Genomic DNA, 26,137 nt, shown 5'->3' with positions numbered 1-26,137 from the left:
TTTTTAGAACACGGCTACAGGGAACTTGACATTAAAGTTTGTAAAAGTCACTCTGAACGTGTTCGCCTTCTTTCTCGAATCCCCGAAGCTGCCCGAAGCGCATAAACTCGCGTACACGTGGTTGTGCATTAGTGTGCGCGAGTGGAGGGACAGTTTTCTCCGGTTACCGGTCTACCGTCTGGTCACGTCACGTATCGCAATGTCAGTATAGAGACAACGCTCTAACAGGAAAGATACACGCATCTTTTACGTAGCATCTTTCAACCAGTTTTAATGACAATTTGGTAGTAATTAATGTGAGTATAATTCAGCGTCAAGTTAAGTTAAGGAAACTTTTTCACTCGTGCTCGATGCTTCATACTATTTATGCTGCTCTTACGAAATTCGACTACCTCGCGTACTCGTTCGACTATTCTTCGAATTACTGTAAAAGGTTCTCTACGCTGGCTAACGTACGTAAACTGCACGGCTGTAAACTATATGTTAATTTCGAAATTTCACGGTAAAAAGTTTCTATAAATAGCTAGAACTGAAATATTGAAAAGGTAATTAAATAAAGGTAATTAAATTCTCAAGGTGGAAAAGTTACAGAACCTATTATACATACATATAAAAAGTAAAGTGCATATATAATAACGCAATAACAGATTACAGAACAGGTGCAAAGTATTATATACGTATACGCTAGAGCATTCTGACATTTACCGGTGGCACAAGTAAACAATCATCCGGGTTCATTCTTTACGGCGAATTTTAATCGGTACAGACTGTAGAAGAAACCGGTTTTCCTCTGCCTCGGCATAAGCTGTAATGACGAAGATGATGGTTCGAAAAGAGACACCCGTACTGTAATTTCCTCGTAATAGAATAAGAAATTCCCGTGTATAATACCGTATTTTTTTTAAAGGCGTCGCGAGTGGCTAAAAATTGTTTCGTACGACAAGGTATTCCGTCGAGTAGAACGTCAGTGTCCGATATGTCTAACGATCCGTGTTCACGGTCATCGACCTTCGACTAACGTTCCATCGCACGGGAGATTTCAATGCCAAGAGAAGCGTTCCAGCATTGTTGAAAGGATTAGCCGTAGCTACCACATGATTTTCGCGTCTGAATCGTACACGTTTGCTCTAAGAACACGCATAAATGTCCGAGAACAGTTTGAAATAATTCGTGGACCCGGTCGCGGTCATTGCATCTGTTCGCATCGTCTTGCTTTCACACGCTAATCGATTTCCATGTATATTTCGATGCCGCTTTCCAAAGAAACTTTCCCCACGACGGGTGCACAAAAGTATCACGCATTATTATCGAGCACCGTTCGTTTAGATCATGCTACCGAAGATAGTGTCTTGCACGACGCTGTGTTACTTGGCCGTAGCCTCGTTACTCGTTGCGCTTCTGCTACTCCTGGCGGTGTACTTTTACGCGCAGTACACTTTGGGGATTTGCAAGAGCAAAAAGAAAATGGACGGGAAGACTGTGATAATCACTGGTTGCACTTCTGGTATCGGGAAGGAGACCGCGAGAGACATAGCGAGGAGAGGTGCTAGACTGATCATGGCCTGCCGAAATATGGAGGCCGCGAACAAATTCAAAGGTTCGTCGACTAAATTCGAAACCGTCGCATCGGTGTTGTTAATTAATTTTCCGTAAACGACGGATCGCTGGTAAACTATCGCGAGCGTAGTTCAACGATTTCCAAGTTACATAAATTATAATCATCCGTTAAAGAAAGTTGTTAATTACTAACAGACATGTATCATAATATTTGCAAATGTATGTCATTAGCGAGCAAAACCCTCGCGACTGCACATTGTACAGGGTTCGTTAAAATTGATGAGTCAGACTTTGGTTGCGCGTAGTACAGAGTCAAAGTGTAAGCGAAAGCAATTACCAAATATGAAAAGTAGAAATTAATAGTGCCCGAGTTTCGAGGAAACATTGAATTGCTACTAAACTGGAGATTTGAATGTTTGATACATCAATTTTAGTAAATTCTGTAGAACGATTTGAATATTCTCAAGTCACTTCCATTGATATTTATAATGATAGTCATTGCATCACGCGTCGGTCTTCGGCTAATTGCATGCTAATGCTTGGAGAAATAGAATCAAATAATATTTGCAAAAGAAATTGTTATTTGCATCGCGCGACGTTACATTTTACCGGAATTTTATAAAAAAAATCTTATTATTTAATATTTACTTGGGGCTTCGCAGAAGAACTAATAAAAGAATCTGGCAACAACAACATAGTCGTCCGAAAGCTCGATTTGTCGTCGCTTTCCTCGGTGAGAGAATTCGCCCAACAAATAAATCGCGAGGAGAACAGGTTGGACGTGTTAATTCACAATGCTGGCACTGCAGAGGTGTTCAGGAAGAAAGTTACAGAGGACGGTTTGGAGATGACTATGGCAACGAATCACTATGGTCCATTTTTGCTTACGCACCTCTTAATCGGTGAGATAACTCATCCATGTAATGGATAATGATCGTACCAGTTCCTTGAACTTGTTTTATATGTAAACTCGCTAAACATCGGCCCGTTTGTTTAATGGCAACGATTTGTCCTTATCTTATTATCTGAAAACCCATTATCTCGTGCATAGATTTGCATATTCGTAGATCTCATTGTCAACATTTCACCGAGTTTATAGACGTCGAAATAAGTAATGTGAAAAGATTTAAGAGCACGTATCATGTTCCTTCTTGCTCACAGATCTGTTGAAGCGGTCGAAGCCAAGTCGCATAGTTGTCGTCGCTTCAGGATTGTACGTTCTAGCGAGATTGAACTTGAACGATGTAAATCCAACGACAACCATGCCTGGGTATTTGTATTACGTTTCTAAATACGCGAATATCGTATTCGCGTTGGAGTTGGCGCGACGTCTCGAAGGTTCCGGCGTGGCCGCCAATTGTTTGCATCCCGGACTAATGAGCACCGGGATCTGGAAGAACGTTCCTCCGCCAGTCTCGTGGGTGTTGAATTTCATACTGAACACGTTCTGTAAAACGCCTGTGCAAGGCGCCCAAACAACCATACACGTTGCCGTTTCCGACGAGCTCGATGGAACTTCTGGCAAATACTTCTCGGATTGTCACGTAAGACGATCGTTACTCTCGTTTAACGTTATCGCGATTTAGATCTAGCTTATTTCTTATTCTGTTAATTTAACGTCGTGACAGAATCGTTTGATTTTTTCAGGAACAGGAACTCTTTCGCCACGTGAAGGACCCGTCAAAAGGCAAAAAGTTCTGGGAGCTTAGCGAAACGATGGTGAAACTGCAACCAACGGATCCAAAAATTTAGAATTTTCTTCTATCTTTTTTTTACTCGCGTATTAAAAATATTTAACAAGGCTATCGCCCTCTATAAATGTACATCTTGATTTTAACTATTTTCGTTAAATGAAATTATCATAATAAACGTTCTTTTTTTAACATTTTTCGTACACGATCTCTACCGATCACCTATATTTCTTTATCCTCTGGTACATTGATGAGAGAGTTCGAACTGCATTAGAAACCGATAATCATAAAAATCGTTGTGTGTTTTGAAACATATTTTGCGTTCAGTGTTTCACGTTTTTCGTGTCCGACGGTAAAGGGAACAGTCTTTCCCATAATCGCATTCTATCGGGGAAAAAGACATTTTTCATGGTTGGACGAGGACTGATCTCCAAGAAATTAGTTCTCGCGGGTACGAATGTACTCCAAGTTACACCCTTGAATCTATCGTCGTTCCTAGGAATTGGTTCACCGGTTTCTACAAAATTAGCCCACATCGAGGTGGAGACTTCCACCATTGGGATTTCAGGCGCGTCAGGTTCAAAGTACGGGAAGAGTTGCTTCATATAGAAAAGGTACTGCAGGTCGTCCTGATGATCTACATCTGTAACAGCGTGAGACAAGTTTTCGTGAAAACCGAACCATGAAACGATTTAAAATAAAATATGAAACAGTATTACCGAACGGCGTGGTGTCGTTCCACATCCGAAAACTGTAGCGCGACTTGTAATTAAATTTGTAAAAGTATACCGGCTGGTTGGACTTCGAAGCAAATATCTTAGCCGCACGATACATGCTAAATATAATTATTCCGTCGGCATACACCTGCAAAACGTTTACGATTTTTCAATGTGATCGACGTAAAAATGACCAGTTTTAAAAGTTGGTTTTCACATACGTCGGAAAGTCCTTGAATAGTTTCCGAACCGATTGGCTGATCATCGAAGTAGAATCGCCGTAATTCGTTGCTGATGTGGTTCGATCGCGGTGTGTCGCGTTCGTAATAGAATATAATCGGGGAAAGGCGGTTCCAGTTCTCGTCAAGTTCCTCGTACAGTGTACCGTTGTTTAACGCGTCTTTTTCATAAACTGCAACGCAAAGGAATACGCGATTTACATATAGGAAGATCAATGTCGTGGGTCATACACTTACGAGAAGCTACTCCGCCAAATTCGTTCTCCGTGACACCGAGAATGTAAGGAACCTGTTTGAATTTTCCTTGTTTGATCAAGTCGTACGGTTGAGCGGTCAAGAATCTCTCGACGCCGCGGACTTGGGGCTCGATCGTTGGTTTCCAGAGTAAAATTGGATTTCCACGCCAATCCTGCGACGATAAAAACATTGATGTTTTATTACATACATTTACGAATTGATTTTCAAACTCACAAACAACGACTCCAACGTGTCGGTAAAGTTCTCAACGGGTTTCGTGCACAAACAGAGCAACATCGAGCCGGTTGAGTCGGTGGGACAATCCAACAACCTGGCCAGTTTCGTAGAGAGCTGTTTCTGCCCGTTGGTTGCAATTCCGGAGTAGACATCCGGGGCCATGGCCGAGGCGCTCATCGAGATAGCTCTGTGAAACAGATCTCCGGACATAGGGGACACCATATGCAGCATAATACTGAGACTACCGGCACTATCGCCGCACAAAGTAACAGCATTCGGATCGCCACCGAACGCGGCGATGTTTCTTTTCACCCAACGAAGGGCCACCACCTGATCTTTCAGACCCATGTTACCTGGCGCCAAATTCTCACCGGTGCTCAAGAAACCTGCAAACAATCTGTCTGATCTATCGTTCGAATTTGAGAAATCTGCTCGTTTCGTTACCTAACGCTCCGAGACGGTAATTGATTGTGACCAAAACGATATCTTTGTCCAGAAGATACTGCGGCCCGAACAGCAGACTCTGCCCCGAAAAGCCATAAAAACCGCCCGGATGTATGAACACCATCACTGGTCTCGATACATTTTCGTTTTTGCAGGGCAACTGTAATTCAAAATTAAGTCACTCTACTATCGAACCTTTATCGTACCTTTAACATATACTCACTTTCGTAGTGTACACGTTTAAACGCAGACAATCTTCGGATTGCAATTGACCTTTCGACTGAGGACAACTGGGCCCTTCCTCGCTGGCATCAAAAACGCTCTGCCAGTCTGCTGCTGGAACCGGTGGCTGTACAATTGGACAAATAACGAGAATAAGTAATAGACGCGATGGGAACAATTTTTATATGTATGTGTCTTATATTTTTATTTATTTATGTATTTTATATTTTTATATTTTTATATGTATATGTATGCTTTATATGTATCGTCCAACGTAACGAAAAATTTATTTACGAGTCTGTGAACAACAATTAATTACGGATTTTGCAAACTGAGAAAAAGATAATCTGTACGTCGAACGATTATTCATAGGTACATAGTGTCGCGATCCGCCTTCAGCATGACTAACTCGCTTATCGCTGAAACGGAAAGCCTAGTTAAGGTACATCTCGAGTAATAGCGAATTACGCGTTATTCTTTCCACCCACAACTTGGCAATTCCTCTAAACATTCGACATTTACTCGAAATATCACTGTCAAAATTCGTACCTGGAAACGTCGATGTCCCGTGGGAGCCTCGGCGTATCTCACGCCGCGAAACGAGTAAATGGTCCTTCCGAGTCGCGAAGTCATGACCGAACCGCGAATTTTACCGGTTGGGGCAGCCACCAGTAGCTGTTTTTCGACGGAATTTTCGGTGGCAATGGTGCCGGCGACGCAGGCCAATACTAATAAAACGATCTTCATTTTCCAGAGTTTCTTCGTCGCTTCTGGAAAGAAATCTGAGACTGTCTTTCAAGACGCGTTGACTTGATCCAGTTAACCGGTACGCTCGGTGCTTGTAACAGCACTGACATACTCAAGGGCAAAACCGAACAATTTATGGAGGAGCAACGAGGAAAACGAGTGGGGAAATCCGGCAACCGTCTGGAAACAATAGTACTTAGAAACGTTTACGCGAGGTCACCGCACATTTAAAGCCTTATCAAGAAAATAAAATCAAGACGAGCATGCACGAATGTTAAGTAGTAATTGCACTTAATTGCACATTTATCGATACGGACGATTAAAAGTGTAGCGAAGTCGCGGATGTCAAGAACCCGCGTACCAGAAATTAAGTAAACAAACGATAATGAAAGCAAATCTTACTCTAACACATTTTATTAATACACAACTGGTACACAATAAACAATTCGATTACGTCAGATTTTTTTTACTTTCCAACAAGTATGCGAACGGACTGAGATTACCCTCCTTTGAAACAGTCGATTTCTGTCCAGTGTTATCGGACGAGTTTTCTAACGGAACAGAAAGATACAAGATATGAGACGGTTACGAATTAAAAATTCTATTTATTGTAATTCTTACTTTATGCGGGTTTTGGTACTGCGGGTAGAGGGAAGAGTCTTTCCCATTCTTGCATTCTGTCCAGATACAGGCCAGTTCTCATGGTCGGGTTCAAGTTAATTTCCAAGTAATTGTCTTGCTCTGGGATAAACCTGTCCCATCTGATCTTCTTATACGCCCCACTCTTGGGAACTGGATGGCCAGTCCCCGCGAAATTCGTCCACATAGACGTGTACAGGTCTACCATTGGGATCTCAGGCGCGGATTTATCGAAAAACGAAAAGATTTCCTTCATGAAGAACAGATACTGCAGATCGTCGTGGTGAACGATACCTAAAACAATCTGCTCGTAACAACGATTCGTACAATTCAAATACCACTGTATAAGAAACGTAAAGTTACCGTATGGTGTGGTGGAGTTCCACATAGCAAAGCTGTAACGGCCTTGATACGTAAACTCGTAGAAATAGACCGGTTCTTTGGAGTGTCGAGCCATCAGTTTCGCGGTACGATACATGGGAAATATGATTACACTGTCCGCATAGATCTAAAAATTGTCAATGACAATTTTCTTACGTAATCGATAAATGAGAAAGCGCTATCGTTGGGTGAAACGTACGTGGGCGAGACCGTTCCTGTTATTCGAGCCAAGTGGTTCATCATTGAAATAGAATTTCCGTAATTGATGGCTGATATATTTTGATCGTGGCGTTCCACATTCGTACATGAAACTGATCGGTGCAATCCGATCCCAATCGTCGCTCATCTCGCCATAATAATCGTTTCCTTGTCTGGTTTGATTCTCAAACGCTTCGAAACACAAAGGGGGTTTTAACGATCAGCGAGAAAATTAACCGCTCTTTCTCTCGTATATCTATATATAATTACCAACAACTACGCCGCCAAATTCGTCTTTGGTTACTCCAAATATAGCTGGGACCTGATTGATCTTCCCTTGTCTGATCAGATTAATGGGTTGATCCGTCAAAAATCGCTCGACCCCTGGGACTTCCGGTTCCACGACTGGCTTCCAGATCACAATTGGATCTCCGTGCCATTCCTAAAACATTATGAATGACACTCGGTGCTTTTCAATTACCGAAATTAAGAACTTGTTTCGACAATTTTAAACTAACAAAAATTTTCGCCATAGTGTCCGTGAAGTTTTCGACGGGCTTTGACTTCAAGCAGGACAGCATGGCTGCCGAACTATCGGTCGGACAGTTCAAGAGTTCCGCCTGCTTGTTCGCGAGGTGCTTTTGTTCGGTTGGGTAAAGTTCCGCGGTTAAAAGCGAACCGCTCATCACGATTGCTCTGTGGAACAGATCCTTGGACATTGGTGACAACATATGCAACATCGCGCTGAGTCCTCCGACGCTGTAACCACTGATGGTCACAGAATTTGGATCTCCGCCGAAAGCGGCGATGTTCCTTCGAACCCAACCAAGGGCAATCACTTGGTCCTTCAATCCTAGGTTCCCCGGTGCCGCGGAATCCCCTGTACTCAGAAAACCTGAAACGAATGGGGCGTTTATCGAGTAAATTCTCAAACTTTCTCGATCGGTGCATTCGAGTACCTAACGTTCCAAGACGATAATTCACGGTAACCAGAACGATGTCGTTATCCATCAGATATTGAGGACCAAAGTAAAAACTTTGGGCAGAGAACGAGTAAAAACCACCGGGATGGAAGAATACCAAGACTGGCCTGGTTACGTTCTCGCTCTTCGAGGGCAGCTGCAATTATTCAATCGAGTTAACTTCACGGGTAAAGATTAACCTTAGCGAGTATACACTTTTCAAACTGTACTTTTGTGGTGTACACGTTTAAACGCAAACAATCTTCGGACGTGGATGGCAATCCATCTAAATTTGGACACGAAGGACCTTCTTCGGATGCATCGAAGACGTCGTTCCAATCGGCCGCTGGAACTGCAACCTGTTACGAGAAAATTGCAGGTATTTCTCACCGATATCTCGCAAATATCCGCGTAAAAGGAAATACAAGGGAACTTTTTTATCCTCGCGATCGAAGAGCGACGATTGATAACTTTTAGATAAAAAAAAAAGACAGGAATTTATAAAATTTTATTGAAACTCTTCAACGATCTAAAAGGGGACAAAATAAGAAGCGATAATTTCTTCTTTTTTTTTTTTTAAATTTACCTGAAAACGACGTTCTCCCGTAGGAGCCTCGGCATATCTCACTCCACGGAAGGAATAAATCTTCCGTCCAAGCCTTGAATCTAGAATAGAACCACGGATTTTTCCGGTCGGTGCGCGAGTTTCCGGGCTCGAAGAAACACACTGTACGCTGCTACCGATGCAGACGATACAGGCCAAGATCGTCCAGTATAGCGTCATTCTATCAGAGAAAATTCACTGTTTCCCAAGTTTCCAAATCTTTTTCCCCTTCGAACGAACAAAGTGTGACACGGCGTCTTCGCTCAGCCGACGCTTGAGAAATACTGACAAACCCAGGAATGGAAACAAACATTTTATAATGCACGTAAGAGAAAAAGAAATCGTTGATCAGACGATCGTAACATTAGTAATTCCCCCATTGATTTATGGAGTAACGAACAAAGTTGTTTCTTTATAAATTAAAAATTTCTAGAAGTTATTCTTTTATCGAGCTAGTTATTCCTTGTTATCGTTGCACGGTTCACTTTACGTATAATTTATTGCGCTCGTATTTTTATCTATCCGCGACTGATAGTCGATACTTGTTGTTCGACGCTCGTCGCCAATGTTGAAATGCATTATCTTGACAGTGGTGTGTACGCGAATACAGTCAACGAATTTACCAAGTACCTGAAAGTATTTAAAAAATTCTAAATATCCGTGACACGATCTTAGCCGGATGGCTATTACCGCAGTACACAAAACTGACTATAATTTAAAAAGAATGCTGGGAATAGGGCCTACGTTTCGAATAATACATATTTTATTGCTATTATGTTCCTAACACACCACCAAATATATATAGAAGCGTGTAATCTACTTTACTATCGTCTTTCCTTCTTTGCATAGAATTCAATTGCCACATATGTGATTGTGTAATCGTAAAACGGGAAATCCAGGAAACACGACCGTGAAAACTATGTCGTCTTACATGCCTATTGCACATCAAATTTCCATTCAAATCGATATACGCACGTCTCACAGAACGAGTTCAATCGGCGAAATGTAAATTTAACAAACAAGCTTTAACGCCAAGTGTTTCTTCTATATTATTTACACCAAACTTTTCTGTATTCATTCATTATTTTTCTCGAGCCTCCTACGCATCGTACGATCCTTCTGAGCTCTCTTTCTTTCCCGCATCTGTCTTCTGGCCAAACCTGGATAGATGCAAGGATCGTAAGTTAATTCGTAAGCGATCGGATCGATTGGACGCTTCTTAACGATTTTCCCCGTCTTTTTCGGCGGACATTCGCCCATCTTGTACGGTTTCGTTTTAGGCAACCGTTTACCATAGACCTACGCAACAAATTATTCGATGGTATATGATCATTTTTTCCTCGCGGGTTAAACAATTCTTTTAAAAGCGTTTTACAGGCATTTGAAATATCGGTCTTCCGTATTTGTCCTTTTCGCGCGGTGATTTCCTCTCGATGGGGCTCAAAGGATTCCGTGGTTTTGCCAGATCCTCTACTCTCGCAGAAGCTGAAGCGGCCAAAGCAGCCTTTTTCACCGTGAAAGGGTCGGATCTGATAGCTTTGCTTTCGTGGATGCGTGGTTTTGATAATTCATCCACGCTTGGCGGTACTGAAACGTAACGTAACCATTTGTCGAACCTGTTGGATTCTGATTCCGATTTGTGCAAAAATCTATCAAATACAAACGCAGACCTTTGCCCTCCAACGCTCCTTTTTTGATACGGAAAGGATCATCTTTGCACGGATGCGGTGCATACCTCCAAGCATGTTTCTCTAATTTTCTTCGTTTAGCCTTCCTCCCTTTACCCCTCGTTTCATCAGCTTTTTCTACGGCATCGCCGCTACCCTCCTTCGATTCTCCTTCTTCCAGTTCCTTGTGTTTCCTCTTCCTTCCAATTCTCTTCTCCTGCTCGGCCAGAGCAGCTTTACCCCTTTCCGACCCGTCCTCGATTATTATTTTCTTCCAAGTCACCGCGTCCTCGTCTTTTCTGTATTTTATCGTCTTGTACGACGGCAATGCCAAGAATCTCATCCACGGTGTGATCTGAGACGAAAACTATCTTGTAATTTTCATAGGTATGCGTGCAATGCCGTTTAAACCATGCATGGAATACCTTGTACAGGAGAGCGGTTCTCTTTATGCCGTACGGTGTAAAAATCTCAGCGATTTCTTCGGGGGTCAATTGCTCGGGACAGTGAAGCAATTTCTTCGCCAGAGCAAGCTTCTTCAATCGTTCCTCGTCGACCACTTTCCTTTCCTCGCACATCGAGACTATGGGGGGTCTGCATTCTTCGGGAATATAGACGCGAGGCTGGCTTAGTTCGCAGATCCTGTCGGAAGCCTCGTACTCGAGGGCTGCTGGGGAGACTTTGTAAAACACCCGACCATAGTCGCACAGCTTCACGTTTGGCAACGCCAGAAGAATCAGTCGCCTCCACGGGACGATCGTCAACGCTGACTTCGGAATTCTCTGATCCAATCTGCAATTAATACTCGGATCGGCCGTCTTGCGGGGTGCCGCCAATATCTTCAATCTTTTGCGGAAACAAAAGAGCGGCATCGACTCTCGGATCTAATAAATCGAAGAAATTCCTAAGAAACGCACGGAGCAACTTTCTACATACTTTCTCACGTACGATCGAACGATAAGGAAAATTTGAAAAGCAATTTTTTAGAAACCCCGACAATTTCACTGTTTCGTGTATTTTACGAACAAGTAATGCAGGTATACGGTATTCGTCTATCCGTAATTTTTTTCTACTAACTATTGGCTCGGGTTCCGGAAGCTTTTTTGGCTGAGCATTAATCTTCGCCCAGGCATTGAAACGTGCCCAATCGGCCGGTGTCTGCAGCCATCCTTTCAATTTTTCCGTAGGTTTTCCCGCCCTGAAAAAAAAACGTACATATGTACATATATTCCGATCTTTTATCTACGTGAAATGAATAATCGAAATTTCCAAGGCACGACAATGAGTCACAAACGTGTGCGTGAAAGCAGAACTTGGAGAGAAGGCAGTGTGTGGGTAACAAGTGTTACAGTCGAATTGCAAACGTGTACTATAAATACTTTTTGTTCTCTCAAATTCATCGTTACCGTTAACTACGCATTAAACTGCGTTATTTATTTCTCCCCTGCATATATCAATTATTTGAGACTTCTCAAGACACCATAACCTCTGAAACCAAGTTTGCATTGCCCGAAATATTTAACGTAAGAATTCATTTACCTTCCTTTATCTTTCGACTTGTCTATTCTTTTTAATCTACCCGGTGCTGTTCGTTTAGCAGTCGCAGTTTTCGGTTCATGTCCGCGTCTTGCAGCAGCCGCGGGTGATTTCTTAACTTTTGGTGGCATATTTCAAGATTCTTTTACATCAGCTTTTAATCTAACAAAAATTACAATAATAAACAACTGCTGTGCGAAGAGAGTAAAATAAATATCCTCTTTACCTCTATTATCCTTACTTAGTTAACTTGGTGATTTAGGTTAGATTTAGGTTAAATTTAGGTGTTTTCAGTTTGGTGGTAAAAATTACGGGAAACGGATCATTAACGGTGACATGTTTTACTGGAATTCATTGTGTCGTACATCTTCGACGACGTTATTTCATTTCTATTCTTTATTTATCCATTTTTCTGCCGTGCGAATGAATTTTTACAGTCGTCGAGGGGAAATGAAACCTTCGTTTGTTTTTTTTTTTGCAAAAAATTTGCAAACCTTTAAAATTTAACGAGGACTGCGAAACATACACATGTAATAACTATAAAATTCAATGGTTCTTTTAAACGTCTGTTATTATTGCTTTTGCATTTCAGCTATAGTAAATTGATTATAATCGGTTTTCCTGGTCACTAGTGGTGGTCTCTTCTTTCGAGTCGTGAATGTTTCGTGTTGTAGTTCTTGATCGTTTGAAAGTAATTATCGAAATGTTCGTAATCCTCGGCCTGTTTCGAGTAAGTTTTTGGTTTGGCTAGTTCATTCAAACGTTTCGAGCAACGTTTGTTCCTGGCAGCGACGATTCGAGCGTAGGTGTCCAACAGAAATCTCTTTTTCTTCGATTCCTGCGCATCCCTCGATTGCTCGTTGCTGTTTATCAGTTTGTGGTCTCCGTGTTTCACTTGCGATAATAATAAACGAAAATTAATATCCATGTTCGACGGAACAACTAGGAAGAAAATTGTTTATCGAATCAGGATACCCGCTGCAGCTGCAGGAGCACTTTTCACGGACGAGCTCACGGTCGCAGCAGACACATTTTTCGCTGGTTTTCGTTTTGGCTGGGCAAGTTTGTTTATAGAGTCTGTAATTTCGTAACACAAGGCTCCAGATTTCACCTGAAATATCGTAACGATTCAATGTAATGCAATGTACAACAATTCTATTACAATACTCACATTAAACGGATTCCGGTTGCTGGTTCTGTCAATTCTCTCTTTGGGTTTCGCTAATTTCTCATATCTTAGCGCTTTATCCTGGAGAACATACTTGTTCATATTGTTTATTTACAGATTATTCGGACGCGATGTTTAAAATATTTTTAACCAAATGGGAGGTCTGGTTTTCCAAATTTCTAAGGTGGAAGTGACAAGGTGAACAGAAAATGTAGAAAATTACGGAGAATTTTTTCGAGTAATGGTGTCGAGGGGTTAAATGTAATGTGTGACAGTGAAACGATGGTCACGCATCGTGAAGCGGAATGCTCGCTAACTTCAACTCTTTTAACGAATCATTTGTCCACAAACAGAAACTGTAAAATTCAAAGTTCACAGAAAACCCGATTGGCAATAAATTATTAGAAAATGTGAGCCACATATTTTTGAAACGTCCTGGAAACAATCTTCACAACTTCAGCCTTCCAAATGATCGAATCAAAGTAAATACTTGCTTCCTGTAATTTGTAAATTTGTTCGTTCACGAAGGATTTCTTACGCGATAGATACCATACGTCGCCAGGCACAGCGGTAAAAAAACACCGCAGTAAATTAAAAACTTACTGGTGCGCGCCTAGAAAAGTGAGAAGCATCAATTCCAGCAATCAATTGACGAAAACTGAGAAACCAAAAAAAGTAAGGTGAAAGTGCATCGAATAAACGTTCATTCCGGTTCAAGATGGAGTAGTATACCGTGTCTCCTAACCAAATTGCTTAATTAGTTCTCTTCGAATTTGTTAATTAAATGAAATTTCATTTCAGAGACGTCGTAAGAAAACGCGAAACATTACGAAAAAATTAAAGCACATCGATATCGTACTTGGACAATCGAAACAAAACCATCGTTCCGACAATGTAAATTTCATCTCTTCGACTTGTTAGAATGTTTTCGTTATAGTGTAGCGCATTAATGACTCGCTCGACCGTTTGTCACGTTAAGGTAATGGAATCTGATCGAAAGTGTAAAATCGCAAAATCCTGTTCTACGGGGAAAGGAAAAAGTAAGAGAAATTCTACAACAAAATCGAAAATACGAAATTCTTCCGGAATTGTGCTGCCCAAGAAACTAGGAGACCGATTATTTTCCCTAGGTTTGAATTCATATTATTTTCATTAGCGTTCTATTGCCAACTAAGTTAAAATCAATTGTCAATTATTTGCATAACCAGTAACCAAAAGACTAAAGGAATTGACGAACACTGGAAATATAGCATAGTACGAGACGATCGTCGAAATGGATAACATCGAATAAAATGATAAATAACGAACGTATTTAAGAACTTGAAAATTTATTTTAATCGATATGTATAAAAATATTAATGGACGGCATAAGGTACGCGTAAAGTCATTATATAAGATAAAATCTTACCGTATAATTAATGTTAAAATTTCAAAATGGACGGATCAGATCTAAATCTGTAAATTACAAGTGACTACTGGGTATTCCAAGTACTCCTGGCAATGTTGAGAAAAGTTTGTTCGAAATTGTATAAAAAAAAGAACTGTTAACTTGGAACACCCAAGTATCTTCCAAAAACTATGGTCGAGTTATATGCACATTTCGTATATAACATAGCGACAGCAGCTAGACGCATCGTAATCGTCCCGGTGCAGAGTTACATACATCTAATTTTGTTTTCTTTCAATATACATTTATATATTAATTAGATACTCATTGGTAAAGAAAAAATATGCCAACTTTTATCTACTGAACACGTAAGTGAGTATAATCATAGCTATCGTGGCTAATACCGACTGCTCTATAGCTGACGCGCCAGCGTTGCAGTCTACGATCCTCCTAGCTCTCATGAAATCTGGCCCTAAATATGCACTAAACTCCCGTTTCTCCGGCGGTATTACCACCAGTTGTTGCGTGGCATCTTGGAAAATCAGATCGCTGTAAGGCGGCTGGCTGTAAAACATGCTGAAGCTAAATTCATCCTGCTCCTTTCGCCCGTAAAACTGTTGGGCATAAATAAACAGATTTATGTAAGCGTTTATCTGCGTTTCGTTGTATCCGTAATATCCGCCACGGGTGACTATCGCGTTCGCCGTGACTTTTCCTAGATTACAGTGCATGTAATCGGTGGTCGGTCGACGAGTCCCATCCGGGCAAAGTAGCTCAAAGTCTTTCGTGAATGTATTACGCGCCCACGTCTCTCGTCGCTTCCCATCGGTGTTCTCAGCGACCGTTGTGTGCTTAACGAAGGCTACGTCTCCTCCTCCCTCGACTAAACACCGAAACGCACCTGTATATCCGAAGTAATCTTCAGACGCATCTCGCCGACAGTAACGAAAACTCGCGCCGTGACAAAGGTCGCACATATTATCGTAAGGCACCCCTGCAACGTGTAATGAGAATTTCGGTAATCGATGGTAACCGACTGACAACGGTACAACGAATCAACGGATCAAGAATCACCTGTATTATATTCGGTACTGAGCGCGCCTGGCACGCATGATTTACTAAAATATTCAGCAGCGGCGCGAACAGAGTCGCAACCGTAGCCCCTGATCCATGTGTTGGAAATTAGATACGCCAAAGGGTACACCCAACCGGCGGCCGTGTTAATTCCCGTATGACAAGTATACTTGTTCTTCAAATAAGTCAAATCTGTATTATCGTCTTCTTCCTTCGCCACCGCGACCACGTAATATTCCGGTGTGGGTAGATTGTAAACTTCCGATATAAAGGGGATCAGATCGAAACGCAGACCAGCGGTGTATACATCGCTGGTATCCAATACCGCCACATCGGTGATTCTAACAAAACAAAACGATCTAATTTTATCAATTCCTTAATTCTAAAGAGTGTACCTTACCCGGCGAAGATTACCATTTCTTCAAAGTATACGTACCCGCTTTGTATAGCTTGCATGCAATGAATCTGACTATGACCTTTGTAACAATTTAATTCTGGTTTTAATAGTTGCGCTTTTAATGCCATCTGAAACAAAAACGGATCGCAATTAGACAAAAATGCTTTTTAACGGCGCGGTGAGAGATTTTTCGAATCTTTACCTTCATTTTCATACACTTTTCCATTTCTGGATCCGACGTAACGCACAAAGTCATTCTATTGACTGGGCAACGACGAACTCCCAATATCGGATCTAGAGAGCTACCTAAATATCCACCATAAGTTTGATCTTTCTCAGGCAATTGGATAAAATCATGCGCCGAATCCTAAAATCGTACAATTTAATGCGAGGCTCGTCCAAAGTAGTGTAACGGATTTCATAAACGTGAATATATTTACAGAGAAAAGTAAGTTGTGATGTATTCCGTATCTTGGTGCAGATTCGAACAGGTTGAAAGTCTCTATCGGTTGTACGTTCGTCGACTCTGGTTTATCCCACGAATTTAATTCGATACCGTTGTAACTTGGATCGTATGCGTTGCGATTTTCAAAATTATCTGTATTGTATTCGTTCGGATTAATGTATCCGCTTCTATTAAAATTATTCTCGCCGAATCTATTATTATAGCCGGGTCGATTTTCGAAACGATCATCGTATGGTTCGGTCGAATTTTTCGCGTTACGTTTATTCAGTATGTTCACTGCTTTTTGTAAAAACCGTTGATACAAACGACGAGTCTCGATTTTCGTCGCGGACGATGTGACTATCACACGCGATGGAACAGTACCCCAGTTACAATGTGTATATTCATCGACCGACTTGCGCGTGCCGTCTCGGCAAAGTAATTCAAATTGTTCTTTCTTCACAGAATCTGTGAAAAGCAAAAAAATCCTGTTAATAATTTTACAATTTCACGGACGATCGAATGAAATGGCAAACTAAAAACCCACTAAAGTCAAAAGTAGTCGATGTCATTTCATCTACGGTCGTGTGTAGCAAAAAAGCAATTTCTCCTGCTTCCACCAAACACCTAAATGCTCCTTCGTATCCTGAATAAGGATCTGACTTTGTACACCTTCCTCCAGGTATTTTTCCAATGCACAGCTTGCATAACTGGTCAGAGTTGTCACCTAAAATTTAAATTCATTATAAATTAACTATAAACTACATGTACAATTTATTAATATTAATACTAATTTACCTAATGGATTGTATTTATCGATCAATGAATTTACAGCACAGCTAGGTCCAAAATATTTGATAGCAGACTTCACATGATTATTGCAATCGATAATTTCTAAACCACCTTGCTTCATCAGCTAAATTTACAACAAGAAAAAATTGTATTCTTAAATGTACAGAGATTGTTTAAAAATATAGTAAAATAAAATAAAATAAAATTCAGTTTACTATATGTATAGGAATAATCCAACCAGCAAGCATTCCAAGCCCAGCAAAGCAACCCTTTTTACCCCTCAAATCATTTAAGCTCTGAACATCTGGTAACGACCCTTTTTTAATAACTGCAACAGCATACTGATAATTCACGTTATTCTTGTATATTTCTTGCATTATTGGTATTAAGCTATGATATCTTCCAGCTATAAAAATTTCTCCCGCATCCAAAGTGGTTATGTGTGCCTTCTCATGATCCAACATAGCCATGCAGTCTTCTTTGTTTAATGCTTGTTTGCATTGCACAGAAACATAATTATACTCAAAAAATGCTATCTCACGATCAACTGCTCTTGAAAATGCATTGCACTTATCTTGTTCAGATTCTGATATTGTACACCATATAACAGTATTATTGAGATTTTGACCTGTGAATAATAACAAACGATAAACAATCGCATAATTATGTACGCAAAATTTGCTTATTTTCTGATTAGGATCTAACAACATTATTTAAGAAAGGATATACATTACACGAACGAAAGTGAAATTTTATTTGAAATGATAAACGTGATATTCATAAGTAATCTAGAAGACGAAAATATTTTTTATACCATGTATTTGAAGGCAGAATAAACTGAAAATTATTAAGAATACGTTTTTATAGTTTTCGAACGACATTTTTACAACTTTCTTAGTACAAATATCAATTAACGCGGAAGACAACACCCAACACTGTCATACTATAAGCCCTGCTTAGTACAGCAGTTCCCAACGTGATCAATATTCACAAAATTTTCTGATTTTTCTCAAGTATAAATCAGAGAATTATTGATACTTTTTATTATCATATTTAGTAAGAATATTGAATAAACTCTTATTGATTTTTGTTTCGTCCAATTCGTTGTGCAATATGTATAATTTTTTAAAGAAATCCGTGCACAAAAAATAGTTGGGAACTCCTGCTATAGTACGCATTTTACATACACGTTACTTACTATAGAATAAATACGTGTACTCATTCAGAGATGTAACTCATTGCGCACATATTTAGAGGATCTCGATAAGGCCCTCTGCTACTACTACTATTGTGATAGTGTTCTATGTTTCATCTAAGCAATGCAACCGATAATGACACAGTTGTTCCTGGAAGTAATCTTTTTTATTGCCAATGGCATGGTGTAAAAATGTATTTCGCTAATAGCATAACCGAGTAACATTGCGCGTCGATAATGCACGAATTAAATCTTAACGTGTGTCATAATTATGCGTACAATCGATCAGAAGATATGTGTATTTGGGGCAAAGAACATATCCTTTTCGGTCGAGCGACCGATAGATATTTCCTAGATGGAAAAAAGTGCTGTTAGTTAAGGTTCGATCGATGTGTGTATTCAAACTAGTCCGGAAGGAGTATGTAAGAACAAAGTGTCTTATTTTACTAATCTCCGATTCTCGTGCGAAATATCACGAATCCTCAAATAGAAATATTTAACGTATCGATGAAGCGATAACTTTTACGCAATGCGTTTAGCATTAATCCTATTTAACAAAATTGATCGTAAACAAGAACATAGAAAATGAATATGAAAGGCTCAATAATGAATTATTTGAATGAAAATCTATTCTTTCATTAATAAAACCTAATAAGACTGTTCATTCGATGAATAAATTGATTTTTAAATTTAAGATATATCTCTTACATACTTGTTATTCGGCATGGAAGTTATTTGGAAGAGTATAAAATTCAAATACATATTCGCTTGCATTCTAATCACTTTTGTCATTTCATGCTTGATAAGTATCGCCCCTATAAGTATAGGTAAGACACTGATTGTTTCGACATTTTAAATATAAACTACAGAATGTTCAACAAGTACATGGAACTTACAATTTTAGATGAATGCAAATGTGAAATAGTTACACTGCCAAGTCGGTACGATAATCATAAACAAGAAGACAATGGTGATAAAAGTTATAAAAAATCAGTCCATCGTTTAGCTATACTTGTGCCATTTAGAGATCGCTTCGAAGAGCTACTAATGTTTGCGCCACATATGAAGAAATTTTTAGATAAGCAAAATATAGATTATCATATATTCATACTCAACCAGGTATATTTTTGTTCCAACATAATCGGCTATAAATTAAACAAAGTAATTTTAAATTTAATAATAGCATTTCTGTTTTCATAGGTTGATAGATTTAGATTTAATCGAGCCTCTCTTATAAATGTAGGCTTCCTTGAAGTTAACAAAGAGTTTGATTACATAGCAATGCACGATGTAGATTTATTACCCATAAACGATGAATTATTATACTCTTTTCCCACCAAAGGTCCTTACCATATATCTTCCCCAGAATTACATCCTCGATACCATTATCCAACATTTGTTGGAGGCATATTAATTATTAAAAGGTACATATAGCAATGGTTCTTATTATACATGGTATAGTAAAAATTTGTTGCATCGATGTACTAATAGAAAAATATTTTTACAGAGAACATTTTACACAAGTAAATGGAATGTCTAATAAATATTGGGGATGGGGTCTTGAAGATGATGAATTCTATGTTAGATTGAAAGAAGCTGGTTTAACTGTTACAAGACCGCAAAATATATCTACTGGAACGCACAATACATTCAAGTAAGATAAATTGCATAAAATAATGTACCACCTGTTCATTTAGATATATGTATACATCAATTATTATATTGGTTACATTAATTTCAGACATATACATGATAGAAATCATAGGAAACGAGATATGGTCAAGTGTTACAACCAACGAGAAATTACTCGAAAACGCGATCGTCAGACCGGCTTAAATAATGTTTCTTATAAAATATTAGGTACGATTAAAATGTCCATTGGGGATACTCCATTAACCGTCCTTAATATTTCTCTAATGTGCGATAAATTAAATACACCTTGGTGCGAATGTGATAAGCTGGTGGGATCTAAAGATGGAAAATCTAAGGAGAAAAAAAAAGGCAATAATAACAAGTCTGCCACCGGATTATAAAAACCTATATTGATAAAAACTGTATTTAAAAAAGTATATACATATATGTATATAATGTATTTACACGTTAATGATCCTATTCAAACTAATACAAATATTTTGAATAAAGCGATCATACCGAATAATTAAATGATATTGAGACTATTTAATTATACAGAAGCGTTATTATACTATTGGCGTTAAGAAACAATTTTAAATTTGCAGCTATTAGCTCGGCCTTACCCATGATAAGTGTACGAGGAGGCAAAGTCTAAGAATACGCGCGAAAGTTTCGAGTGTAACGAATATCCTATGGGAATGTGTGTTATAAAAAGTCACTAGCTTCAGCACCAATCAAGATCTTCTTCTGTACTTTGACCAAGTGACTTGTTCAACGCCGAAGCTAGTGATTTTCTTCTAAAGGGAAAAATTAATATCCCGATGATCATTGAATGTCTGATCTAGCCTATATCATAGACAATAGAATATAATTTACAGGCAATTTTCGTGTCACACGGATTGTGGGCTCGCAGGACTCCTGATATTTGGTGCAGGAATTAAAACTAAATAAAATTGTGAATAGTAGTTATTTTAGAAGCAATTAAAAATATTACTTTCACGAACGAGATATGATCGTTCCTAAAGATGTCGATGATACGATGAAACATCTATTTTGTACTTATTCTATGGCGATACTATATACATACGAGGAAATCGATTTTAACGCCCCCTTAACAGTATAGCTGGTTACTGCTAGAATTTCTGCAACAAGTTGCGGTGTACACTTGTGTGTTGTATGAAGTAAGATAAAAAAAGGAAACGACGTATCTCATTATATAATAAACATTCATCAAATTGTATAATACAACGTCGTGTAAAATTGTTAAAAAAATTAATTATAATTTTTGTTATAATTTAATTAATAAATTTATATTTCGTTACTCCTAAACTATTGCAGTTTATGAATATATAATATGTACATATATATATATACATAATACAAATTCTCAAAACAGTACCATATGCACAATTGCAGAAAGTGATGATAAAGTCACTGTCTTCGATTCTAATAAAAAATTAAATAATTACCGTTGCTTCATGTTATATATTTTGGACAATGAATGTGTGATCGATTGCGTATCATCGATTTGCGTTATATTTAAAAAATAATTCAAACAGCGGACATTTCGATTAAAAATATTTTACGTCTTCTCAAGTTTCATAATTGACTGCATCTGTTTATCCCGTTAGAAGCATAAATTTTTATTAAGGCGTTTGCGATAAACTATTTAAAGATATGAACAATGATAAACAATTCTACGAAAAAGTGAAAGTTTATCTGAATACTTTGCTACAAGTGGCTCAAGGTCGATCATCGTAGTAAAATCGATCTATAAGAATTCAATAGCGACACAAGTAAATACCCGTAGATCACGATAAATTCAGATAACCAGAGTACTTGTAGATACCGCGATAATATTTTTGGAATATCATACCGTATTCATACGCGAGTGACATTATTATAAAAAAAGATGGGTGCCAGCAATTGTAAAGGACTTCTTCCAGGAAGTTCTAGAATCACTCCAGACAAATCGTCGAAAACAGGTGTGAACTATATTTAATAAAAAAGTATATATTCACAATTACGTAAATATTTCGTAATATAAATCGATGGTAAATTTGAGCAGGTACGTATGTACGTACGCTGATGTCCTTATAGGCATAAATGCGTAGTTATGTATACGCACATACAGACGTAAAAAACCGACCACTAGAATTGGCCTTTTATATAAATCTATTTCAGTGAAATTCTATCGAATATTAATTACAATATTAGATCAATTTAGTACAATTTATGTTTAAATTTGCAAGTAGATAATTACTACATAAAATTGAATCGATATTCTGTTCGTGTAAAATTTAATCCAATGAGGAGTGTTCCCACTGATCGATTCTTATATTCTTTCATGAATAATTAACAACGTCACATGATACATGAAATCCTTCCTATTCAATAATGTCATCGTTTACTGACTATCTTTGTTCGTTAAATTGATAAAAAATATACAAACGATCCGTGAAATTATGTAGTGGAATGTAAATCGCCGTATACAATTAAATTGCACACGAAAACGTAGGTAGAAACGATACATACGTACGTACATAAGCTTATATGATACTAACTCGAGTATCACTGCAGTTTTTTTTTATAGTCGTATACTATTTTTAACGAGAATCCAATGTTGATTTTAAAAATTCTTCACACTACGAATAATCGGTGGAATTTTAAACAACGTAACAAATAGTAAAATACTTTGGCAATACACACACGCACACATATGAGGCGTTTATACACCATAAATCGTTTTACACGTTTAGCGTGTAACACAATTTCTTGTGTTCGTTTAAAGATACAGAAAGCGGGGATGTCAGAATCAAAGTCTGAAAAGAAGAATTATATTTGCAGTGAGTGTAATAAACCGAAAGAAGATATTAGAGCGTCGCGTAATAGTTCAAAATGTTGCTGTAGTTGTGAGTTATTAGCTGCTCGTTCGTACGTCAACGATATTATTTACTATAATATATAATCTTGCATCTAACTATAAGCGAACCGCGATTTATAGAATTACGAGGTATTCGTAATAAAGAATAGGTATTTAATTCTGTTTCTAACCAGGATGACTTACATTGATCTAGGCAAGCCAGAAAAGTATGATTACATCGAAGATGTGGTGTGCAAAGAAACGGATATCAACGAAAATGAAATGAAACTTTTGCCACTTGGAGATGCTGGGACAAAAATTCTGTTGATCAAACAAAAAGGAGAGTTGCATGCTATTGGTACAAAATGTACACATTATGGGGCATTACTTCATACGGGAGCGTTGGGAGATGGAAGGATAAGATGTCCGTGGCACGGTGCATGTTTTAACATTAAAACAGGAGATATAGAAGATTATCCAGGCTTAGACTCTTTACCGTGTTATAAAGTACTCTAACGAATAATCAAATTGATATGCAACAATCTGTAAATATTGTTGGTCGATATGTATTATTTAATTAAACAGGTAAACGTGGACGATGCTGGACTTGTACGGGTGAAAGCAAATCGTAAAGATCTGGATTTAAATAGACGCGTAAAAAAAATGCATGAAAAAGACGTCGATAATAAAACTACAGTTGTGATAGTCGGAGGTGGACCAGCTGCTGCAACTTGTGCAGAAAGTTTACGGCAAGAGGAGTTTACGGGAAACATTATTATGGTTTGTAAAGAAAATACAGTTCCGTACGATAGAGTAAAAGTATCAAAGGTTTTGGACTTTGATATTGAAAAAGCAGCTTTAAGACCGCAATCATTTTATGATACTCACAATATCCAAATGAAACTTGGTGTGGAGGCTACAGGTAATAAATCCTTATAAATTGGTTCACCGTAGTTGAACTAAATTGTATTTTACAATTGTATTACAGGCCTGAATGTAAGCAAAAACGTTCTTCTATTGAGTAATAACGAGGAATTAACTTATAATTATTTATTCGTCTGTACTGGTAGCAAGCCTAGACTGCCAGATACACCCGGCATTAATTTATCTAATATTTATGTGCTAAGGGATTATACAGATTCTCATGCTGTACATTCCAAATTGACACCTAAAACGCATATTGTAATACTTGGGCTAGGCTTTATCGGTATGGAAGCAGCTGCTTATTGCGTGGGTAAATGTGCATCCATTACCGTTATAGGCAGAGGAACGGTACCTCTGCAATCGGTTTTAGGCACAGAGATTGGTAATAGAGTTAAACAAGAATTCGAAGAGAAAGGTAACATATTATTTTGTCGTTTGATTTCTATCAAATTAAATAAAAAATAACATGATATTTTGTTGAAGGTGTTAAATTTATATTTGAAAAGAATATTACGAAATTTGTTGCGAAGGAAGACGACGAAAATACTATAGGTTCGGTTGTGCTTACCGATAACACGGTACTTCCTGCCGATATAGCTATTATTGGAATTGGATCTACATTTTACACGGATTGGATGAAAGATTCGCCGATCGACATGTTAAAAGATGGTAGTGTAAAAGTGAATAAGGTACGGCAGTTTAGCATACGACAATAAACGTTTATCATTGTTAGGAAATATTTAATATTCTGTGTACAATTTTAGTACTTGAAAACTAACGTAGAAAATGTATATGCCGGCGGTGATATAGCGTATGCACCGTTATTTGATTCCGACAATACTTCGGCAGCAATAGGTCATTATCCTTTGGCGCATTATCATGGAAAAATAGCAGCATTAAATATATGTGAAAAAAGCACAGAATTAAATACCGTTCCATTTTTCTGGACAACATTATTTGGAAGAAGTTATCGATACGCGGGTACGTTTATCATTATTTCTTTTCTACGCAAGTAGTAAGCGTAATACAGCATTTTTATCATAATTTGTGATGCATTCAGGGCATGGAAAACCAGACAGGGTGAAAATCTATGGTTCCTTGGAAAACTTTGAATTTTTTGCATTATATATTAAAGATGGTAAAGTTATTGCAATGAGTAGCGTAGGCGCAGATCCTGTCGTATCTGATTTTGCAAATTTTCTATACGAAGGAAAGACGTTGACGGAAGAAATGATCGATAAAAGTCCATTCGGTTGGATACAGAATAAACCGAAAAACTTACTCGAACGATTCCAAAACGTATCTACCGTAAACCCATAAAAGCAAGCTATTTAAGGGTATTTAAAAAACATGCTGTTAATTTTTGTTTTATATTTTATAGAAGAAATAGCTGAAGATTAACAGAGTATTCTGAAATGCATTTTCGCAACTATATAATTTAAGTTATTGTTTAGAAATGAAATTATAATTTTGCGACTTTAAAGGTAAAGTTATGTTTTCGTACGATATATATATTTTACTATACGCGTGGATCGCGTATGTAATACATTCAAAGTATTTCTTTTTTTATCCATTTAAATACATTTTATAACGGTATTCTATACACGATAGTACCATTGTAGAACATGCCTGAATAAATAGTTTATACCAACAATAAAGAAAAAAAGGAATAGAAAAAGATACGTATTTATCATCGAGTTACCAGTAAACGATCAAATACATTTAAGTTTAATAAAACAATAAGGTACTATTACCCATAAAATACATATCAATCCCAAACTTCGTTTACCATTAAATGATTTAATCGATCCGCAATAGTAACCTCCCTGTTATATTTTGCATTTTTTTCTTCTTGCCATTGCTGTTGTACTTTAGCGAGTCTTATTGCTTTAAATTCACTCATATGACCATGGGATTGTTGGACGGTAAGATAGGGATGCCTCAATAGTAACATGTTTTGTTCCTCTCGTTCAAGATCGATCTTAAATTGAATTATATCCTTCAAAGTTGGCTTTTTTTCGATGCGTTGCTTCCTGTATATGTAATTATACGTATATACACCACTCGCATTGTTTATAACAACGTGCGATATCACGATACAACACTATCACAAACAGTTGAAAGAATACCAATCTCTTAAAGTGAAAATTCTTTTATTGAAATCGTAACAATAATTACTTTAA

General features: G+C 38.2%; 8 protein-coding genes across 18 annotated transcripts; 3 read left to right on the top strand and 5 right to left on the bottom strand.

Annotated features, from left to right (window-relative positions):
- Positions 1 to 174: 174 nt before the first annotated feature.
- On the top strand, positions 175 to 3,340 carry LOC122396436 (retinol dehydrogenase 14). The gene is made up of 5 exons (XM_043394824.1): positions 175 to 296; positions 1,327 to 1,597; positions 2,220 to 2,459; positions 2,719 to 3,101; positions 3,205 to 3,340. Exons 2-5 carry the CDS (start codon positions 1,330 to 1,332, stop codon positions 3,307 to 3,309), a joined length of 996 nt encoding a protein of 331 aa, XP_043250759.1. The 5' UTR covers positions 175 to 296; positions 1,327 to 1,329; the 3' UTR covers positions 3,310 to 3,340.
- Positions 3,341 to 3,565: 225 nt separating this feature from the next.
- LOC122396434 (esterase E4-like) lies at positions 3,566 to 6,220 on the bottom strand. The gene is made up of 8 exons (XM_043394821.1): positions 5,893 to 6,220; positions 5,345 to 5,470; positions 5,122 to 5,281; positions 4,675 to 5,063; positions 4,441 to 4,612; positions 4,186 to 4,376; positions 3,968 to 4,112; positions 3,566 to 3,891 (listed from the first exon to the last, which is right to left on the bottom strand). Exons 1-8 carry the CDS (start codon positions 6,088 to 6,090, stop codon positions 3,572 to 3,574), a joined length of 1,701 nt encoding a protein of 566 aa, XP_043250756.1. The 5' UTR covers positions 6,091 to 6,220; the 3' UTR covers positions 3,566 to 3,571.
- A 277-nt stretch (positions 6,221 to 6,497) lies between these two features.
- On the bottom strand, positions 6,498 to 9,291 carry LOC122396435 (esterase E4-like). The gene is made up of 9 exons (XM_043394823.1): positions 8,857 to 9,291; positions 8,501 to 8,629; positions 8,268 to 8,427; positions 7,827 to 8,203; positions 7,579 to 7,750; positions 7,310 to 7,500; positions 7,093 to 7,237; positions 6,712 to 7,023; positions 6,498 to 6,641 (listed from the first exon to the last, which is right to left on the bottom strand). Exons 1-8 carry the CDS (start codon positions 9,052 to 9,054, stop codon positions 6,713 to 6,715), a joined length of 1,683 nt encoding a protein of 560 aa, XP_043250758.1. The 5' UTR covers positions 9,055 to 9,291; the 3' UTR covers positions 6,498 to 6,641; position 6,712.
- A 657-nt stretch (positions 9,292 to 9,948) lies between these two features.
- LOC122396555 lies at positions 9,949 to 12,208 on the bottom strand. The gene is made up of 6 exons (XM_043395080.1): positions 12,081 to 12,208; positions 11,619 to 11,739; positions 10,967 to 11,425; positions 10,545 to 10,896; positions 10,250 to 10,461; positions 9,949 to 10,173 (listed from the first exon to the last, which is right to left on the bottom strand). Exons 1-6 carry the CDS (start codon positions 12,206 to 12,208, stop codon positions 9,949 to 9,951), a joined length of 1,497 nt encoding a protein of 498 aa, XP_043251015.1.
- Positions 12,209 to 12,555: 347 nt separating this feature from the next.
- LOC122396243 lies at positions 12,556 to 13,639 on the bottom strand. Its single transcript, XM_043394462.1, has 3 exons — positions 13,249 to 13,639; positions 13,053 to 13,188; positions 12,556 to 12,971 (listed from the first exon to the last, which is right to left on the bottom strand). The coding sequence occupies exons 1-3, from the start codon at positions 13,345 to 13,347 to the stop codon at positions 12,706 to 12,708; spliced, it is 501 nt and encodes a 166-aa protein (XP_043250397.1). The 5' UTR covers positions 13,348 to 13,639; the 3' UTR covers positions 12,556 to 12,705.
- A 259-nt stretch (positions 13,640 to 13,898) lies between these two features.
- Positions 13,899 to 18,614, bottom strand: LOC122396240 (melanotransferrin). Of its 2 annotated transcripts, none has more exons than XM_043394456.1 (9): positions 18,155 to 18,278; positions 17,556 to 17,968; positions 17,347 to 17,464; positions 17,085 to 17,275; positions 16,544 to 17,005; positions 16,306 to 16,470; positions 16,143 to 16,231; positions 15,707 to 16,047; positions 13,899 to 15,626 (listed from the first exon to the last, which is right to left on the bottom strand). In XM_043394456.1, exons 1-9 carry the CDS (start codon positions 18,219 to 18,221, stop codon positions 14,986 to 14,988), a joined length of 2,487 nt encoding a protein of 828 aa, XP_043250391.1. In that variant the 5' UTR covers positions 18,222 to 18,278; the 3' UTR covers positions 13,899 to 14,985. The 2 variants fall into 2 exon arrangements, with proteins under 2 accessions (XP_043250391.1, XP_043250392.1); XM_043394457.1 differs by lacking the exon at positions 18,155 to 18,278 and adding an exon at positions 18,539 to 18,614 and having other exon boundaries at positions 13,900 to 15,626; positions 16,544 to 17,016; positions 17,096 to 17,275.
- Positions 18,615 to 18,849: 235 nt separating this feature from the next.
- On the top strand, positions 18,850 to 20,723 carry LOC122396242 (beta-1,4-galactosyltransferase 7). 3 transcript variants are annotated; one of them, XM_043394460.1, is made up of 6 exons: positions 18,850 to 18,953; positions 19,343 to 19,362; positions 19,440 to 19,654; positions 19,736 to 19,959; positions 20,043 to 20,189; positions 20,277 to 20,722. In XM_043394460.1, the coding sequence occupies exons 1-6, from the start codon at positions 18,925 to 18,927 to the stop codon at positions 20,566 to 20,568; spliced, it is 927 nt and encodes a 308-aa protein (XP_043250395.1). In that variant the 5' UTR covers positions 18,850 to 18,924; the 3' UTR covers positions 20,569 to 20,722. The 3 variants fall into 3 exon arrangements, with proteins under 3 accessions (XP_043250395.1, XP_043250394.1, XP_043250393.1); XM_043394459.1 differs by lacking the exon at positions 19,343 to 19,362 and having other exon boundaries at positions 18,869 to 18,953; positions 19,405 to 19,654; positions 20,277 to 20,723; XM_043394458.1 differs by lacking the exon at positions 18,850 to 18,953 and having other exon boundaries at positions 19,241 to 19,362; positions 20,277 to 20,720.
- Positions 20,724 to 21,560: 837 nt separating this feature from the next.
- On the top strand, positions 21,561 to 25,696 carry LOC122396152 (apoptosis-inducing factor 3). Of its 8 annotated transcripts, none has more exons than XM_043394303.1 (8): positions 21,561 to 22,152; positions 22,959 to 23,079; positions 23,245 to 23,537; positions 23,616 to 23,952; positions 24,019 to 24,369; positions 24,438 to 24,643; positions 24,719 to 24,935; positions 25,015 to 25,696. In XM_043394303.1, exons 2-8 carry the CDS (start codon positions 22,974 to 22,976, stop codon positions 25,272 to 25,274), a joined length of 1,770 nt encoding a protein of 589 aa, XP_043250238.1. In that variant the 5' UTR covers positions 21,561 to 22,152; positions 22,959 to 22,973; the 3' UTR covers positions 25,275 to 25,696. The 8 variants fall into 8 exon arrangements, with proteins under 8 accessions (XP_043250238.1, XP_043250240.1, XP_043250243.1 ...); XM_043394306.1 differs by lacking the exon at positions 21,561 to 22,152 and adding an exon at positions 22,548 to 22,681 and having other exon boundaries at positions 22,959 to 23,013; XM_043394302.1 differs by lacking the exon at positions 21,561 to 22,152 and adding an exon at positions 22,548 to 22,681.
- The last annotated feature ends 441 nt before the right edge of the window (positions 25,697 to 26,137 follow it).

Source organism: Colletes gigas, unplaced genomic scaffold (genome assembly GCF_013123115.1).
Source record: "Colletes gigas isolate AHSC1104 unplaced genomic scaffold, ASM1312311v1 Colletes_gigas_Sc00007, whole genome shotgun sequence".
Lineage (NCBI taxonomy): Eukaryota > Metazoa > Arthropoda > Insecta > Hymenoptera > Colletidae > Colletes > Colletes gigas.
This window is presented reverse-complemented; position numbering and strand designations above follow the sequence as displayed.